This window comes from Typha angustifolia, chromosome 6, assembly GCF_048772165.1.
Source record: "Typha angustifolia cultivar Huaian chromosome 6, ASM4877216v1, whole genome shotgun sequence".
NCBI classification, from domain to species: Eukaryota; Viridiplantae; Streptophyta; class Magnoliopsida; order Poales; family Typhaceae; genus Typha; species Typha angustifolia.
This window is the reverse complement of record NC_133244.1, coordinates 9486843-9506084: the sequence shown is the minus strand read 5'-3', so window position 1 is coordinate 9506084 and position 19242 is coordinate 9486843. Positions and strand designations below refer to the sequence as shown.

The window sequence follows — 19242 nt, the reverse complement described above, 5'->3', positions numbered from 1 at the left end:
TTTGAGAGCAAGGAAGATTATAGATCAAAAGAAGGCAAAAGGAAGAAAAAGGAGGGAAAAAAAGGACTGATTAAAAGAGAGTAGTTCATTAGGTAAATGACGCAGTTCAAATCGTACCAAGTTTTTAGTAAACTATTCAGTGTAATAGGAGAATAATGACACATTTAACTAACGCCATGTAACCTTATCTCTTGCTCTCTCCTTCACTATAAATCTGCACTGCAAGTAAGCTCAGAGATCATCACCAACGCAATAAACCACTTGTTGTAGTTAATCCTAAGAATGGCGTCTCGTGCTTTTCTGTTAGCCATTCTTGCTCTGGCTTTCTCTCAAGCTCTTGCTGCAGATCCTAACCCTTTGCAGGACTTCTGTGTCGCAGACAAGAACTCTAAACGTATGACTATGTTCTATTTTTCTTATCTTAGCTTTGTGTAAGTTAAATGATGTATATATATATATATATATACACCAAGAAGATAGGTAAATTATATATTCTCTCTCCGTGCGTACGTATATAATATAGATATGTGCATGCAGTGTTCATCAATGGATTGGTTTGCAAAGACCCAAAGCTAGCCAAGGCCGAGGACTTCTTCCTCTCCGGCCTCGACAAACCCGGCAACACCGAGAACAAGGTCGGCTCCAACGTCACCCTCGTCAACGCCGCCGCCCTCCCGGGCCTCAACACCCTCGGCATCTCCATCGCGCGCATCGACTACGCCCCCTACGGCCTCAACCCCCTCCACACTCACCCTCGTGCCACCGAGATCCTCACCGTCATCGAAGGCACCCTCCTCGTCGGCTTCGTCACGTCCAACCCTAACAACAAGCTTTTCTTCAAGGCTCTCCACGTAGGAGACGTCTTCGTCTTTCCCATGGGGCTTATACACTTCCAGTTCAACGTTGGCAAGACGCCGGCGGTTGCCATCGCTGCATTGAGTAGCCAGAATCCTGGGCTTATCGTGATCGCAGATGCGGTTTTCGGTTCGAATCCACCGATCTTCGACGATGTGTTGACCAAGTCCTTCCAAGTTGACAAGGAGATCATTGAGCAGCTCAAGGCCCAGTTTAAGAAGGCTTATTAGGTGTTAATATGTTGGGTGTTTTAGTCGTGGGTTAATTATTGTACGTTTGTTTGGATAAGGTAGCAGGTGGCGGAGTGTAACTGCTACTACATGCAGGCATATAGGAGTTATCTTAATTATTATATTTTATAATTATGAAGTGTCCTTTCCTCATTAATGTATAATAGGGAAATTTATTAAATGCACCGTACGTTGGGTTTTTTTTTATTATTATCATTCACTCCTTACAATACCGTTATTCATTCTTACAATTTATTTGTAATGCCTCAAAAACATATTTTAGTTGATTAAAGAAAAACATTTTACCACTTTTAAAATTTTAAGATACCTAACTCGTCATTGACCATAAAATATATTTACTCGTTACTTTTCTTTTAACCTAAAAAATTTACTCAATGTTGTTAAATTTATTTTATATTTTTGGATAATTAAAAAAATGTATATAATAATTATCTATTAAAAAAATAAGCAAAGTATAATGGTAAAGTGTTCCGAATAAATATTTGGCTTAATTACACTTTACCTCCCTATATTTTGACCATATATCACATTGGAGAAATACCCTCTCTATATTTTTGAAATACTAAAACCCCTTAGACGTGGTTAACAGAAGTCGTAAAATTACTTTTCAATCCCTTTGTAGTTGGACGAAATTATTATGATTTATTAGTTTAAAAATTAAATTATATATTTACCCTCACCTACCACTAATTGGAAAACTCTACCTTATACGGTCACATTGCCCACAACATTGTCAGTTTTGAGAGAAGAGAGAAATCCTTCTTCCCTTCTTCTTCCCTTGTTTTTCCCCTTTAATCTACCATTCCTATCCCTCGAACTCTTTTCTCTTAAGGATGTTAAAGGCACTCAAGCATTACAGAAGATACAAAACACCAAATATTAGAGGAGATCGAGCATATTAGAGAGTTTGTAAGGTTTGTCAACTTAAAATTTATGCTTTTATAAGATGTAGACTTTCCTTGAAATATATTATAATATCAATATCTTGGTCCCCACCACAAATTTGGGGTTTTTCAACGGCTTAGTTTATATCATGTACTCTACTCATCTTTGTTTGCACTTATTTTCAAGCATGTAGAAAAATATGATGAAAAAACTTAGGGCTTGGAGAAAAAATAGTGGAAGCCATTTTGTAGCTCATCTAAGGAAAAAGATAAGAGCAAAATTGTCTAAAACATATTCTTTTGATTGATATAGGGGTAATTTTGTCTATATGCAAATAATCTATGGTTCATGTGCTTGTCACGTAACTTTTAACTCACGGAATGCTAACAGATGAATTTAGTTGTAGGAGAAGCAAAATGTAATTAAGCCTAAATATTTTTCTAACAACATCTATTAATTTGCGTTGGACTTGGCCTGGCCAAGCTATTTGGATAGTCAAATTCAACGACTATTTGATAATTGTATGACATCACGTGCGACTTCTGTTTCCAGGTGCTTGGTACTCACACCTTAGAACGATTTGCCAATAAAGACTGCTTCTTCTTTTTTGCGTTCGTATATAACATCATAAAGAATAATTGTTCCTTTTTTATATTATGGAAAGAGGTCTCTTAATATATCTCTATAATATTCCACACTTCATGCATTCTAATATTATTTCATTGCAGCACTTGGAAGTCTTCAACTTCTCCCTTTGAAAAATTTCAACTAGTTTTATTTACTTTGCACCTATCATCGAAAATAAAAAGTACGTCAAGGAATAGGCTATCAATTCGTAGTTCTATCAAAATACTTTTCAACTAGGACCATATCAAAATATTACCACGTACGACTGTTTCAAAGTCTTGCCCTCTATAACCTATATATACCTGTCTCCTCTAAGCCATTACAACATAAACGAGTATTAATATTTCGACTAGCTACTTAGAAGAGATCATTTAAAGATATGGCCGCCAAAATTTTCCTCCTTGTTCTTCTTGCCCTTGTTTCTTCTCAAGCCTTTGCATCTGATCCTAGTCAGCTCCAAGACTTCTGTGTCGCGGATCCGAACTCTCAAGGTACGTACTAACTAACTATACACCTATTCTCCTTCTAATTCTATCTATAGTAAAGATACATGTGTAATGGATTTCCTTTTGTTGCAGTCCTTGTAAATGGATTGGTTTGCATCAATCCAAACCTCGCCAAAGCCGAAGATTTCTTCTTTCAAGGGCTTGACAAGCCTGGCAACACAATGAACAAGAATGGCTTTAACGCAACGCTCGTCACTGCCATGCAAATTCCAGGGCTCAACACCCTTGGCATCTCCTTAGCTCGTTTAGACTTCGCACCTTATGGCCTCAACCCACCTCACACTCACCCCCGGGCCACCGAGCTTCTCACGGTGATCGAAGGTAGCCTCTACGTCGGCTTCGTCGCCTCCGACAACAAGCTCTTCAGCAAGGTTCTCAACAAGGGTGATGTCTTTGTCTTCCCAGAAAATCTCATTCACTTCCAATTCAATCCTTCGAATGCCAATGCGGTGGCCATCTCTGGCCTAAGTAGCCAGAATCCTGGCTTGATCACCATAGCTAATGCCGTCTTTGGATCGAACCCGCCAATCTCGGATGATATCCTTGCCAAGGCCTTTCAATTGGACAAGAAGACCGTCGACTGGCTCCAAACTCAGTTCTAGGTGGAGAACCAGAATCTAACTTATTATTGCTTGTTGTAATGCTTGGTCTAAATACGCATCAAAGGTACTGTCCTTGTTGCTAATATTGTAGCAATAATGCGAGTCATATGTATTGGCTTGTATGCGGTGATTCATTCTAAATAATATATGCGTGTGTTGTGATAATTCAAGATTGCTTTCTGTCTTCTGCTCCAACCCCTGTTTTCTTGGGTTTTGGTGCTTGTGGTTAGAAATTTAGAAAGAAGGTTTTGGTTAAGTACTTGTACGTTATTCTAAGCGACCTCCCCACTCCTGTTCATGGATAAGTTGCAAATTTGTGTGTAAATTATGGGCTGGCTTATGGTTGTGGAACCGATTATGCCAAAGCCACATAAATCTGCAAATCTTGCCCTCGCAGGCATATGATAATTGGATTCTAATATCTAAAGTTATTTTCTTTTGTGGTTGTTGACCAGAAACCTTTGTCTAGAGGGCAAGAAACCTAAAAATGTACTGATGACTATAACGACATATTTGACTAGTTTGAGAGCAAGAGAAAGACCAGGAGGAAAAACAAAACACAGAGAAGAAGACTAATTTACAGAGATAGTGATGAATTAGAAATATGGGACAGTTCAAATCGTACCAAGTCTTTTTGATAAACTATTTCAGTGTAATAGGAGAATAATGGTACAGTAATTTAACTAACGCCATGTAAACTAATCCTTCTCTCCCTCACTGTAGATCTGCACAGCTAGTAAGCTCAAAGGCCATCACCAATGCAATAATAAACCACTTGTTGTAGTTAATCATAAGAATGGCATCTCGTGCTTTTCTGTTAGCCATTCTTGCTCTGGCTTTCTCTCAAGCTCTTGCTGCAGATCCAAACCCTTTGCAGGACTTCTGTGTCGCAGAAGTCTTGGCGTGTCCTTTCTAAAACTAATATGCCATCCTGGTGAATGACTCATCGACAAGATGGATAACTCCCCACCAGGGGTTGAGACAGGGGACCCTCTATTTCCGTATCTATTTATCCTAGTGTTGCAGATAATGTCAACCTTGTTTAAGGATCGAATGGCTCGTGGACTACTACAAGGCTATCGGGCCGGGGAGGTTCACCTGTCACACCTACTATACGCGGACGACCTACTGGTCACCGTAGAAGCATCAGTGAAGAATATTGAAGCCGTCAAGGAGTGCCTGAAGATCTACACGAGAGTGACAAACCAAAAGGTGAACGTAGCGAAGTCGGAACTATTCCTGCCTGATTGGATAGAGAAGAGGGTGGCAGACAACATTCGCAACCTAGTGGGTTTACCGGGAGTGAGAATGCCGTTCAGATACCTTGGCATGCCTATATCAGGGAAGCGAGGTAGTGTCCGGGACCATAGCTGGCTGGTAGAGAGGGTAACCAAGAAACTAGGAGGTTGAAAATGTAACAACCTCTCCTTTGCTGGCAGACTAACTCTCCTCAGGTCCACCTGGTTAGCTATTCCAAACTACCAGATGAGCTGCTCATGGGTGCCAGAAACGGTGCTGGAGTCGATCAACAGAGTGGCGAGGTCCTTCCTATGGTCCAATGGAAGAAGTAAAGGAATGCATCTGGTTAGCTGGGGGAAGGTGACGCAGCCAAAGCTAGAGGGCGGCCTGGGAGTGAGCAGACTATAGATAACTAGGACCAGTCTTCTAGGCAAGCATGTCTTCCGCATCCTTAACGGAGAAGATGCGCTCTGGATTAGAGTCATGAAGGAGAAGTATGGTGGAATGCATCCATGGAGACAAGACAACTGGAGGAAGACGTTGTGGATTTGGAGAGCCTTAAATCGGACTGCAGGTGCCATTAAAATGGGCTGCCGGAAGCTCATTGGCGATGGGACTGACTCGAGCGCTACGGATGATCCTTGGACATCGGCAGTGCCGTGGAGGTGGCAGCCACGAGTTATGCACCTAGATCTACTAAGGCCGGACCTCTCGGTAGCGGAGGTTTTGCGGAGAAGAGCGGGCAACGGGCATAACCTGGTGGGGGTGGCAGGAGTAGAATTGACGTTCGAGATGGCTTGCACCACCCTGGGTGAGTCAGAGGCTAAGGATACATGAATCTGGTGGCCACACCCACTGGGGGTTCCAAAGGCCGCCTCTATCTATCGTTTCCTCAGGCCCGCTGAAGGCGAAGTGCGGCACGGCTAGAGAGGACTCTGGAAGTTGAAGCTGGCGCCACGGGTCAGATTGTTCTGCTGGAAGCTCCTGTGGGGAAGACTACCGACTAGGGAGATGTTGCATGCTATCCGATTAGGAGGGGATGACAGGTGCTGCTTATGCAGGCTGTTCACGGAGACCATTGAGCACCTGTTCTATGCATGTCGATACAGCAAAGAAGTATGGACCATGTTAGGTAAGGTGCAACCGGAATTAGCGAAGCTGGGTGCTTCTGTGAACGCGGAATAGATCACCATGGCATGGGGAAGGAGAACGATGAGCGATGACTATATCAGGACCTCAGTAGCGACCACCTGTTGGGGCATCTGGAAGCAACGCAACCGACCTACCTTTGGTGAGAGCTTGGAGGCGGCATGCGTAGTGGCGAGACGTAGCCTTTACAAGGCTGATGAGTATGCCTCGCCCACAATCAGCAGAGTAGCGAAAGGAACGCAAGAGATGGTCGAGTGGTGCAAACCGTGGGAAGGACGAATGAAGCTAAATATTGATAAGGCCTTCTGCATGGGGGCTTATTAGGTAGGTGCTGGGGCGGTCATCCGAGACGACAGGGGTAGGCTAGTGATGGCCAAGTGAGAACCTACCCCGACAGTGTCACCCTTACACGCGGAAGCATGGGCGCTAAGAATGGGGTTGAGCTTGCTACGGGCACAGCAGTCGGTGGAGGTGGAGTCGGACTCGGAGGTGCTGGTGAAGATCATGATAGAGGATAGCCCATGCCCATGGTAGATCCTGAGTATAATATGGGACTGTAAAACCCAGATGAATGGGTTGGCTGTGTGCACTGTGGCTCATGTGCGAAGAAATTGTAATAGGCCTGTGAATTGTGCAGCGCAGCGAGGATTGGGTGCAACCCAGGCCGGAATGATCCAAGCCGGTACGTTTTGATCGAGATGGGAAGCTTCCCATCTCAGCCAATTATTAATAGCTAACACTAGCTCTTTTACTCCATAAAAAAAAAAAAAAGAATTCATCAAATGCACCCCGTATTTCTTTTTTATTATCATTCACACCTTATTACAGTACAATTATTCATCCTTACAATTTGCTTTTAGTGCCTCGGAAACGTCGCAAGTTAACTTCCACCAAACAATAAAAATATTTGTTTTCAGACTACTAAAGTTTTACTTTACCTTAAAGATTTTACTCGATGGTGTTACAATTTATAGTTATTTAATTCATGCATCTGATAATTATACGTTAAAGAACTACTGGCACAGTAGTTTTGAGTCATTAAAAGTAAAATAGGATAGTAACATGTTTTGAATAAAATTTTCCTAAATAATAAAATAATAAAGTTGGGCTCGTAAAGTTCAGAGCCAAAACTTACTGGGTTTTTAGTTTTTGCTTCGCTTCTCTATCCTATCACTAAAGAATTTTAGTAAAATGGCAAGTGAAAATAAGAGGTATGCGATTTTCCTCTTTAGATTGTATTCCTCACTTCTTATCTCTCCCTTCCTCTTCTTCCTTAAATCTCTCTTTTTTTTCGTTCTAATCTTCCATCTTTCTAATACATTGGCTTCAATACCTTCAATATCGTAACCCCTATTTGTTCTCCCACCTCAACCATCTGGACCAACCTCATTTTTTCCCAATCTCATCTCCTTATTCTTTGTTTATATCTTTGCCTCCATTTGAATTGTCTCGTGTCTTTGGAATTCCAAGAACAGTTTGTGATTGCTGTCGCCTAGCTGTATATCCTCTAAATTATCCTCCTCCTCCTTTTCATGTATCTATCGTGGCCCACCAACCCCTCTCATTATCTTTGCTGCCTCCTCTACCCTCCGCCCCCATATACTGTTTTCAAGCTACAACATCGTTGTTATCTTTATTATTGCCACAGCCCACGTCTTCATCACAACTAAGATCTAGGAGTCGTGGTTGATCACACATTTGACCGTAACATAGCACTTCCTTATTTTCTTTCCTGTTTGTTTCTCTCTATTTTTTTTTAAGGCATGCTTCAAGGCTGTCTGATCCAAAGTGATCATGAAGGAGGCATCAAAAGTTTGTGTCAGATGGTAAGTTTGTGTTGGCAGAAACAATCTAATTTCAAAAGTCACAATAAATCTGATCTAACTAAATAAATTAAATAAATTTATAGATTATAGAATTTTAATAGTTGAGTCTAATGTTAGATACTACCTTCTTAAAACCAATTTACTATCCATAAGAATACGTCGGTCTTCAAATATACAACGTCTCGGATGCCTTGTCGAAACCTGAACTAGATCCGAACATTTATCAAGCAAAAATACTTTTGAACTTGACCCGCACGTGAACTGAACTGAGCAGGGCGATGTGTGCGTATAAGTTAAGTTGCATAGTATACTAATAAGTACACATTTTGGGACTCAAACAGTATAAAAAGTTTGACACCTATATACTATAGTAATTTTTTTAAATATCTAATATGGTACTAAACTCATTTCTCTTTATTTTTTATTACTATGATACTCATTTTAAAACCAATTTTTATTCACTTCTCTTCATAAATTTAAATAAATAAATATATAATAATAAATAACTATTAAGCTAAATTAATTTTACTATTAATTCATTATTAATAACGTATGGTCCTCACTTAAAACTTAATTCAAAGTTATTAAAAATTTATGTCAAATATATAATATTTTCAACAGTCTTTTATGCCATTGTCACGATTTGGGGAGTGTTTTTGCTCTATTTTTGTTTGTTATTTGAGTGTGATAAAATATATTTCCTTATTAGTGGTGTTCGTTCATGCCATGTCATTTAGTTCTTTGTATTAAGCTTACGAACAACTAATGATAAAAAAGAAGAAAAAAAAAAGCTTATAAACGACTATTTGGAATAATTGAAATGTCACCCTTGCGGGAACCTACCAAGACGAAAATATTGGCATTTACAGATGTGGAACTAAAATAAAAGTTGAGGCCAAATTGGACCTGGCCAAGCCCACATTAATCTCTAATCACTTCACTAATTAATTCGCATTGGAATTTGTCTGGCCTAACTATTTGGGTTGCCGCATTCAACGACTACTTGATAATTGTATGACATCACCAGTGACCTTTGTTTCCAGTGCTTGGTAATTAAACCTTAGAACGATTTGCCAATAAAGACTGCTTCGTTTCCCTTGCGTTGGTATATAAATAATATAACGATGAAATATTCCTGCAAGACACATTATGAAAAGACGTCTCTAATTTATCTCTATAATCCACACTTTATGCGTTCTAGTAGTATTTCATTGCAGCACTTCAAGTCTTCAACTGCTCCCTTTGGAAAATTTCCAACTAGTTCTTTTACTTTGATCCTATCGTCAAATAACATTACGTCATTTGGGTCGCATTAGAAAGGATTAGGCTATAGATTCATAGTTGTATCACAAATCACAGTACTTTTTGAAAGTGTGGAAAGATTTTCTTGTATATCACGTATGATTACAGGGGTACATATATAGCAGCCAAAGGGAGAAATTCAAGCCTACCTCTAAGGCACAATTACAGCCACAATTACATGCCTAATTATAGTGGTCTAACACTCCCCCGCAGTCTAATCGGGAGCTTCGCTAACGGTCAGACTGGACCGAAAATCCTGGAAGAGTGAGGTAGGAAGACCCTTAGTGAAGACGTCTGCGTACTGTGATGTCGTAGGTACATGAAGAACTCGAGTATGACCGAGGGCAACTTTCTCTCGAACAAAGTGGAGATCAATCTCAACATGTTTTGTTCGCTGATGTTGCACTGGGTTGCTGGAGAGATATACGGCACTGACGTTATCACAATAGACCACGGTAGCTCGGCGAGGTGGATGGTGAAGCTCATTTAACAACTGTCGCAGCCAGGTAGCTTCAGCAACACCATTTGCCACAGCTCGGTATTCTGCCTCGGCGCTGGACCGTGAGACTATGTGCTGGCGCTTGGAGGACCAGGACACCAGGTTGTCTCCTAGAAACACTGCATAGCCGGAGGTAGAGCGACGGGTATCCGGACAGCCAGCCCAGTCTGCATCCGTGTACACGACAAGGTCTGTAGGTGAAGAGCGGCGCATAGTTAGGCCAAGTGAAAGAGTACCTTGCAGATATCGCAGAATCCGCTTGAGAGCCGTGAGGTGAGGCTCCCTGGGGTCATGCATATAGAGGCACACTTGCTGAACAGCAAAGGCGATGTCTGGACGGGTGAAAGTCAGGTACTGTAGGGCACCAGCTAGGCTGCGATACTGTGTGGCATCAGCGACAGGAGATCCCTCGGCAGATAATTTGGAGTGTAGATCAACAGGGGTGCTGCATGGCTTGCACTCACTCATCCCGGCTCGCTCCAAAATATCTTGCGTGTACTGACGCTGAGAGAGAAATAACCCAGTAGCAGACCGTGACACTGAAATACCCAGAAAATGGTGAAGTTGACCCATATCTGTCATAGCAAACTCACGCTGAAGGGCCGCAATGATATGCTGTAGAAGACCAGCAGAGGAAGCAGTGAGAACAATATCATCCACATAGAGCAACAACAGAGCTGTATCGGCTCCTCGACGATATATGAAGAGAGAGGTGTCTGACTTTGCTTCAACAAATCCAAGCGAAATAAGATGAGAGGCAAACCGCTGATGCCAAGCACGCGGCGCCTGCTTCAGACCATATAGTGATTTGTTGAGTCGGCAAACAAAATTAGGACGAGAGGAATCCACAAAGCCCGTGGGCTGAACGCAGTAGACTGTCTCTGTGAGAGTACCATGCAAGAACGCATTCTTCACATCCAGTTGGTGAATAGGCCAGTCCTGAGAAAGAGCCAGAGAAAGAACTACACGGACTGTCGCGGGCTTGACCACGGGACTGAAAGTTTCATCATAATCAATGCCAGGCCGCTGCGTGAAACCCCTGAGAACCCAGCGAGCCTTGTAGCGATCAAGAGAGCCATCAGCGTGCAGCTTGTGACGAAAAATCCACTTGCCCGTAACCATATTAACACCAGGAGGTCGTGGCACAAGACTCCAGGTGTCATTGGCGAGCAATGCATCAAACTCAGCTTGCATAGCAGCGCGCCAATGTGGATCAGTCAGGGCATCGCGGACGGAGCGAGGCAGCGGTGACATGGCCACAGCATGGAGATTTAGGCGATCCACAGGTTGGGCGATGCCGGCTTTTCCGCGCGTGCGCATGGGATGCGCGTTGTCGACGGGGGTGACGGAGACGGGGCGTGTGGCCACTGTGCGGCCGGTGGTGGTGGTGCTGGTGGCAGCAGCCCCTGCGGGATGGACGGAGGCAGCAGCACCGGGGCTCCCAGGTGGCGAGGCAGGGGAGACGCTACTGGCAGTAGGTTGTGCAGGTGACACAGGGGACAGCTCAGGATGTGACGCCGGGCTGGTGGGTATACCTGCATGCACAAACGGAGCTCCAGGAGCCGGAGTGGTAAGGTCATCCTCATCAAGAAGGAAGTCCAAGCTGGAGGATGCCATGGGCGTGGTAGACATGTTGGCGAAGGGGAAGGAGGATTCATCAAAAACGACATGGCGAGAAATAAGAATGCGGTTCGACTGAAGCTCCAGACATCGGTAGCCTTTGTGTTCGGAGGAGTAACCGAGGAACACGCATAGAGAGGAGCGGGGTGCAAGTTTGTGAGGTGCTGTGTCGGTCATGTTAGGGTAACAAGCACATCCAAAAACTTTGAGATGGTCGTAGGAGGGTTGGGTGGAATAGAGGTGGGTGTAGGGAGTTGAAAAGGCGAGAGTTTTGGTGGGGAGGCGGTTAATCAGGTAGGTTGCGGTGTGAAGTGCCTCGACCCAGTAGACCGGCGGAAGACTTGCCTGAAAAAGAAGAGATCGCAAAATATTGTTAAGTGTGCGGAGAGAGCGTTCGGCCTTTCCATTTTGCTGGGAAGTGTATGGACACGACATGCGAAGTGCAACGCCGTGGGAGAGAAAGAACGTGCGGGCCGCAGAATTGTCAAATTCGCGGCCATTGTCACACTGGATGCTCTTGATGGTGGTGCCGAATTGAGTTTGAACATACGCAAAAAAATTTGAGAGAGTGGAAAATGTCTCGGATTTTTGACGGAGGGGAAAAGTCCAAATGTAATGGGAACAATCATCCAAAATGACAAGATAATATTTGTACCCAGACACACTAACAATAGGAGATGTCCAAAGATCACAATGTATCAAATCAAAATTATTAAATGCTCTAAAGCTAGAAGACCCAAAAGGCAGCCGTGTGTGCCGACCGAGTTGGCACGCATGACAGATGTGGTCTAGATCATCTTTATTGCAGGAGATAACACTGGAACTGATGAGTTTGGACATTGCTTCACGCCCAAGATGGCCGAGACGCCGATGCCAAATCGAGGTAGGTGCTGCGATGAAGGCTGCGGTGCTGATGTTGGGTGGGAAGAATGGGTAGAGGTCGCCGGAGCTATTGCACCTGGCGATCACGTTCCTGGTGTGTAGGTCCTTCACAGAAAGGCCAAATGGATCAAATTCAATAGAACAGTTGTTATCAGTGGTAAAACGGCGAATGGAAATCAAGTTCTTAATTATATGTGGGGAAACTAAAACATCATTAAGAACAAGATGACGATGCGGGAAAGAAAAGGTTTGTGATCCAGTGGCTGTTACGGGAAGAAGTGCACCATTTCCAACAACGATGGATGAAGGTGTAAGTGATGAAGGGGATGAAACAGAGGAGAGTGTACCAGCGTCCGCAGTCATGTGGGAGCCAGCGCCCGAGTCGGCATACCATTCGGAAGGTGGTGGTGGTGGGGTGAGCGACATCGTGTTGAAGGACTGCACCAACGAGTCTTGGTTCCATGCACCACCATGAGTGGGGTTCCAGGGTGCCGACGCAGGCACTTGATAGTGCGCGGGGTGCCCCTGGTGCGTCGGTGTCGAGGGCGCAGCTCCCCCGTAGACATACGGCGATGGCGTAGTGTAGCCGTATCCGCCTGGAACGCCGCCAAACGGGCTGCCATATTGTGGAAAGGCGGTGAAGGCCTGCTGTGGCGGTGGTGGGCGGCCATATGGCCACATCTGCAGAGAACCAGTCCAGGGCTGGCCGAAAGAAGGGTGTACCCCTGGAGGTGCACCGCTGCCAGGAAGCTGCTGCTGACCTACCCCTGGAGGTGCACCGCTGCCAGGAAGCTGCTGCTGACCGCCACGGCCGCCACGGCCACGGCGACGGTTGTTGGAGCGCTGCCCGCCGCTGCCGCTGGGCGCCCCAGAGGGACGATGTGGAGCCATCTGGTTCACCTGTCGCGGCGTGTTGGAGGGTGGAGTCGGGCCGGACGCGACCGGCGTCATGACGAGGGCTGCAGGCGGTGAAGGAGGCCGGGCGTCGATCTCCAGTTCCTCCAGCAGGAGATGGGTGCGTGCCTCGGTGAACGTCGGAAAGGGGCGGTGCATCTTAAGGATCGTCACCATGTGCCGGAATTTCCCGTTCAGGCCACGGAGCAGAGTAAGGACCATCTGACGATCGCCGATAGGATCGCCGAACTCAGCGAGAGACGCCGCCATTGTCTCAAGGCGACGACAGAAGTCGGTGATTGACAGGGAGTCTTGGCGAAGGTTGCGGAATTGCGTCTCGAGGAGGAGGGCACGGGACTCCTTCTGCCCAAGGAACTCATCCTCGAGATAGCACCACGCCTCACGTGCGGGGCGCTGCCGGATCATGAGGGACTGCTGCAAGTCGCTGGAAATGGTGCCGTAGATCCATGTCAGCACGACGCAGTCCGCCTGGAGCCATGTAGGGCGCTCGGGAAGTGCCTCATCCTTGAGGACGTGGTGAGTCAGCGCGTACTTGCCGAGGACAGTGAGGAACAGCCCACGCCACTTGGTGTAGGTGTTCGTGGCCTTGTCGAGTATGACGGGGATGAGGGCCTTCACGTTAACGACGGCGGTGGCCTGAGCCCAGATGGCCTCGTGGGCGGCTTCAAATTTGTCGAGGGCCTCAATGTGGAGACGGGCTTCCTCGTCCTTGCGTGCCTGCTCGGCAAGGGCGGCCTCCTGGGTTGTGGCCGCATCGCTGGTATCCGGCATGGTGGGAAAAGAGAGTGGTTGAGATCAGCGACCGCGTATGCGTGCAAGGGGCAGGGCAGGGCGGGCGATCAAGGCGCGGCGATCGGCTCAGCAGCGCTCCGGGCGAGTGAATCGGCGGCAGGAGCGGCGAGAAGGACCGGCGGCGCGTAGACTAGGATTGCGGAAGGGTAGCGGATTGTAGCCGCTCTGATACCATGAAAGTGTGGAAAGATTTTCTTGTATATCACGTATGATTACAGGGGTACATATATAGCAGCCAAAGGGAGAAATTCAAGCCTACCTCTAAGGCACAATTACAGCCACAATTACATGCCTAATTATAGTGGTCTAACACTTTTCAACTAGGACCATATCAAAATATATGTACGACTGTTTCAAAGCCTTGTCTTCTATAGCATATATATATATACCCATCTCCTCTTAAGCCATTAAACCATAACGAACATCAATACTTCCACTAGATACTTAGAAGCGAGAATCAAAGATATGGCCGCCAAAATTCTCCTCCTTGCTCTTCTCGCCCTTGTTTCTTCTCAAGCCATTGCATCTGATCCTAGCCAGCTCCAAGACTTCTGTGTCGCGGATCAGAACTCTCAAGGTACGTACTAAGTAACTATACACTTATTCTCCTTGTAATTCCAACAATATTTAATATATTAAAATAATGGACGTCCTTTTGTTTCAGTGTTTGTAAATGGATTGGTTTGCATCAATCCAAACCTCGCCAAAGCCGAAGATTTCTACTTTCAAGGTCTTGACAAGCCTGGCAACACAATGAACAAGAATGGCTTTAACGCAACTCTCGTCACTGCCATGCAAATTCCAGGACTCAACACCCTCGGCATCTCCTTAGCTCGTTTAGACTTCGCACCTTATGGCCTCAACCCACCTCACACTCACCCCCGGGCCACGGAGCTTCTCACGGTGATCGAAGGCACCCTCTACGTGGGCTTCGTCGCCTCCGACAACAAGCTCTTCACCAAGGTTCTCAACAAGGGTGATGTCTTCGTCTTCCCAGAAAATCTCATTCACTTCCAGTTCAATCCTTCGAATGCCAATGCGGTGGCCATCTCTGGCCTAAGTAGCCAGAATCCTGGCTTGATCACCATAGCTAATGCCGTCTTTGGATCGAACCCGCCAATCTCGGATGATATCCTTGCCAAGGCCTTTCAATTGGACAAGAAGACCGTAGACTGGCTCCAAACTCAGTTCTAGGTGGAGAACTAGCATCTAACTTATTATTGTTTGTTGAAATTCTTGGTCTAAATAAACAACAAAGGTACTATGCTTGTTGCAAGTATTGTAGCAATAATGCGAGTCAAATGTATTGACTTGTGAGTGGACTGCGGTGATTCATTCAAGATAATATATACATGCATGTGTTCTGAAACAGATATACGCATTATCCCCTGTTTTCTTGGTTTTTTGGTTCTCTAATTTGGATAAGTTTTTCATGCCCTGGGTTCGGTTTTAGTCTTTCTTTGGAGAATGGGGCTTGGTAGCCAGGTTTGGACCTGTTCGACGTTTGAGCTTTATATGGGTTCAATCCTACCCGTCACGCCCGGTTGCTTATGATTAGAAGTTTAGAACGATGGTGTTAGTTAAGTACACTTGTGATTTATTCTAAGCCAGCTCTCCTCCCTTGTTCATGGATATCTTGCCATTTTGGGTGTTCAAATCTAAATATGCCGGTCACTCAAGCTAGATCTATCATGTTTCTGTTATATGTTTGTGCATATATCTTACCCTTTCATTTTGGACAGAGCATCAAGTACAAGACATTTATTTTATATGTCTATGCATATGATTTTTCAGCACCACCTTAGCGTTGGATATTTTTTAAATTTAATGGATGATTGATTCTCAACCAATTTTAAAACTGAAGAAAGATGTATAAATCATATTTATATTTCACTGGATAGGACTTAAGTAAAACAAGAATAGTCATCAATGTGAATAACATAATAGTGAAAGCCCAAAGCTGTAAAAATTGGTGAAAGACCCCCACAAATCACAAATCATAATATACAATATCTAAAATATGTATACTTCATTTGTTATCAGAAGAGAAAGGAATGCGATATCTCTTTTGAACATGACTAGCCAGAAAGCAAAATAGAGATGATAATTAAAAGTCCATCTTAGTGACTTTATTTAATTGCCGGAGAACATTATCTGAGGCATAATCTAATCTAGCATATCATACATCAAAAGAAGTATGTAAACTAATGTCTCAAAGAGTAGTAAGTAAAGTGTTATGACTTTTATTTAACATATATTACTCATTCACATATTTATCCATGTCTAGTTCCTCTCATACGAGGCGGTCATGAATAGAAAAACCAAAATCAATGAAAACTATAATAATTCTCTTTTGTAAGCTTACTGATAAAGATCAATTTTTTGGATACTTAAAAAGTAACTAAAATATCAATTAAGCAAAGAGAATGATTAAGATAAAAGGAACTAATGTAAGTAATAGTAAGAGATGATCAATCCTTTCAATTGACAAAAAGACCGTAGATTGGTTCCAAACTCAATTTTAGATAGAGAACTAGTAGTTACAAGTTATTGTTTGTTGAAATTATTACTGTAATTAAATAAAGGGTTAATTACGTCGACACCTTTGAACTATATCCGATTTTTACAGGAACCTTCTAATCATTTTTAGATTATAATGTCCTCCTTAAATTTTCAAGAAATTTTAATATCACCCTTAGGTTAGTATGTCGTCAGAAAAATGATGCGAGTCAGCTTACGTTATAGTCATATCAGACAATATTAATCCAAAATATAACCTTTATATGACCTTTTAATTAAATTAAGATAAAAAATATATATTAATATAATATAATTTTTCTTATAATATTAATATAAAAAAGACCCTCAATCATCTTCCTCCACTTCACCGTCACCGATTCTCCTCTTTCACCATCGCCGACCGCTAGGACGCTCCGTAATTGCGGCGTTGGGGTGGCGAGGGGTTGTGACTGCATCATGGCAACGTCGGTGGGGATGGCGGGGTTGCGACTGCTGCGCCGATCGCACATGCCCCAAACCTTACGATCGAAGGGGAGGGAGGCACCATCGCTATAACTTTATTCCCCAAATAATGCTCAACTCTATTACACTCCCTGCTGACTCATTCACCCTTAACCCTTGTCGCCATTGATGTGAGCTTGTGACCATGGTTTGGTGGTTCGTTTCCCACTTAAAATTCTCTTCACATAATTCATTACTCTCTCTCTCTCTCTCTCTCTCTCTCCCTTTCTCTTATCTGCTTCATATATGAAGAGCTCAAATGCATTCTATCACCCCCAACTCTCCTACCTCCCCTGCTCCATGGTCCAAACTTCAGATCTCCCAACCAATACCTAGTTCCCAAAATGTCATATTTATCCTCTTCCACTACCCTTCTCCCCCTCCTCTTACTCCTCTTCTTCTAGATTAGCTTCCTCCTCTTCTACTCCTGCATCAAAATCCCCAATCTTATAGGAAACAATATTCTGTGGGCTCGTCGGCGACGTAGGCTCCCCGCAATGGTGCTGGACGTAAAGCAGAGTGTGACGAGATGAATAGGGGTATAATTGGTCATTACGCATATTTTGTTGCTGTCACTCGTTTCACTTTGCTCTAAAGTTTAGAGTATTCTCGTGAAAACTGGGTGTAATTCACCTTGTCTTCCTAATTAACCCTTATATAAACAACAAAGGTAGATCTAAGCCACCTCTCCTCTCCTGTTCATGATATTTTGACGGTTGAAAGTCAAAATGGCCCGGCCCATGGGCTGATTCATGGTTGTGGGCCCAATTAAGACAAACTAATATAAACTTGTAAATCTTGACCCACATGCCATAAGCATATATACGATCGATTCTTGGATTTCTAAAGCATATTCTGGTTGATATCAATCACTAGATTTATATTATTTTGTGGTGGTTGGCCAAAAACGTTTATGACAATTACGATATGTACTAACTCTGAGAACACGGAAGATTATAGATCAAAAGAAGCCAAAAGGAAGAAAAAGGAGGGAAAAAAGGGCTGATTAAAAGAGAGAGTGGTTAATTAGGTAAATGACACAGTTCAAATCGTACCAAGTTTTTAATATACTATTCCAGTGTAAGAGGAGAATAATGACACATATAACTAACGCCATGTAACCTAATCTCTCTCTCTCCCGCACTATAAATCTTCACTGCTAGTAAGCTCAGAGATCATCACCAAAGCAATAAACCACTTGTTGTAGTTAATCCTAAGAATGGCGTCTCGTGCTTTTCTGTTAGCCATTCTTGCTCTGGCTTTGTCTCAAGCTCTTGCTGCGGATCCTAACCCTTTGCAGGACTTCTGTGTCGCAGACGAGAACTCTAATCGTATGACTAAGTTCTATTTTTTTTTTATGATGCAAATATATATATATATATATATATATATACATGAACCAAGAAGATAGGTAAATAATATATTCTCTCTCCGTGCGTACGTATATAATATAGATATGTGCATGCAGTGTTCATCAATGGATTGGTTTGCAAAGACCCAAAGCTAGCCAAGGCCGAGGACTTCTTCCTCTCCGGCCTCGACAAACCCGGCAACGCCGAGAACAAGGTCGGCTCCAACGTCACCCTCGTCAACGCCGCCGCCCTCCCGGGCCTCAACACCCTCGGCATCTCCATCGCGCGCATCGACTACGCCCCCTACGGCCTCAACCCCCTCCACACTCACCCTCGCGCCACCGAGATCCTCACCGTCATCGAAGGCACCCTCCTCGTCGGCTTCGTCACGTCCAACCCTAACAACAAGCTTTTCTTCAAGGCTCTCCACGTAGGAGACGTCTTCGTCTTTCCCATGGGGCTTATACACTTCCAGTTCAACTTTGGCAAGACACCGGCGGTTGCCATCGCTGCATTGAGTAGCCAGAATCCTGGGCTTGTCGTGATCGCAGATGCGGTTTTCGGTTCGAATCCACCGATCTCCGACGATGTGTTGACCAAGTCCTTCCAAGTTGACAAGGAGATCATTGAGGAGCTCAAGGCCCAATTTAAGAAGGCTTATTAGGTGTTAATCTGTTGGGTGTTTTAGTCGTGTGTTAATTATTGTACGTTTGTTTGAATAAGGTAGCAGCAGGTGGCGGAGTGTAACCGCTACTACATGCAGGCATATAGGAGTTATCTTAATTATTGTATTTTATAATGCTGAAGTGTCCTTTCTTGATTAATGTATAATAGGAAAATCTATTAAATGCAGCGTACGTTGGTTTTTTTTTATTATTATCGTTCACTCCTTACAATACCGTTATTCATTCTTACAATT

The 19242-nt window shown here is 44.0% G+C and overlaps 4 protein-coding genes across 4 annotated transcripts; all 4 read left to right on the top strand.

Moving 5' to 3' along the window:
- Positions 1–256: 256 nt before the first annotated feature.
- LOC140761355 (putative germin-like protein 2-1) lies at positions 257–1284 on the top strand. The gene is made up of 2 exons (XM_073098640.1): positions 257–394; positions 538–1284. The coding sequence occupies exons 1-2, from the start codon at positions 283–285 to the stop codon at positions 1083–1085; spliced, it is 660 nt and encodes a 219-aa protein (XP_072954741.1). The 5' UTR covers positions 257–282; the 3' UTR covers positions 1086–1284.
- A 1679-nt stretch (positions 1285–2963) lies between these two features.
- On the top strand, positions 2964–3921 carry LOC140761329 (germin-like protein 8-2). Its single transcript, XM_073098607.1, has 2 exons — positions 2964–3109; positions 3197–3921. The coding sequence occupies exons 1-2, from the start codon at positions 2998–3000 to the stop codon at positions 3724–3726; spliced, it is 642 nt and encodes a 213-aa protein (XP_072954708.1). The 5' UTR covers positions 2964–2997; the 3' UTR covers positions 3727–3921.
- Positions 3922–14374: 10453 nt separating this feature from the next.
- LOC140761344 (germin-like protein 8-2) lies at positions 14375–15321 on the top strand. The gene is made up of 2 exons (XM_073098622.1): positions 14375–14527; positions 14615–15321. The coding sequence occupies exons 1-2, from the start codon at positions 14416–14418 to the stop codon at positions 15142–15144; spliced, it is 642 nt and encodes a 213-aa protein (XP_072954723.1). The 5' UTR covers positions 14375–14415; the 3' UTR covers positions 15145–15321.
- A 2821-nt stretch (positions 15322–18142) lies between these two features.
- On the top strand, positions 18143–19196 carry LOC140761359 (putative germin-like protein 2-1). Its single transcript, XM_073098645.1, has 2 exons — positions 18143–18302; positions 18440–19196. The coding sequence occupies exons 1-2, from the start codon at positions 18191–18193 to the stop codon at positions 18985–18987; spliced, it is 660 nt and encodes a 219-aa protein (XP_072954746.1). The 5' UTR covers positions 18143–18190; the 3' UTR covers positions 18988–19196.
- Positions 19197–19242: the final 46 nt, after the last annotated feature.

Excerpts from the sequence above, each read along its gene's own strand:
- LOC140761355 (XM_073098640.1), top strand. The coding sequence starts at position 283 with ATGGCGTCTCGTGCTTTTCTGTTAGCCATTCTTGCTCTGGCTTTCTCT. Across the intron at positions 395-537 it reads CGCAGACAAGAACTCTAAAC|TGTTCATCAATGGATTGGTT; the intron begins GTATGACTATGT and ends ATGTGCATGCAG.
- LOC140761344 (XM_073098622.1), top strand. The coding sequence starts at position 14,416 with ATGGCCGCCAAAATTCTCCTCCTTGCTCTTCTCGCCCTTGTTTCTTCT. Across the intron at positions 14,528-14,614 it reads CGCGGATCAGAACTCTCAAG|TGTTTGTAAATGGATTGGTT; the intron begins GTACGTACTAAG and ends CTTTTGTTTCAG.
- LOC140761359 (XM_073098645.1), top strand. The coding sequence starts at position 18,191 with ATGGCGTCTCGTGCTTTTCTGTTAGCCATTCTTGCTCTGGCTTTGTCT. Across the intron at positions 18,303-18,439 it reads CGCAGACGAGAACTCTAATC|TGTTCATCAATGGATTGGTT; the intron begins GTATGACTAAGT and ends ATGTGCATGCAG.
- LOC140761329 (XM_073098607.1), top strand. The coding sequence starts at position 2,998 with ATGGCCGCCAAAATTTTCCTCCTTGTTCTTCTTGCCCTTGTTTCTTCT. Across the intron at positions 3,110-3,196 it reads CGCGGATCCGAACTCTCAAG|TCCTTGTAAATGGATTGGTT; the intron begins GTACGTACTAAC and ends CTTTTGTTGCAG.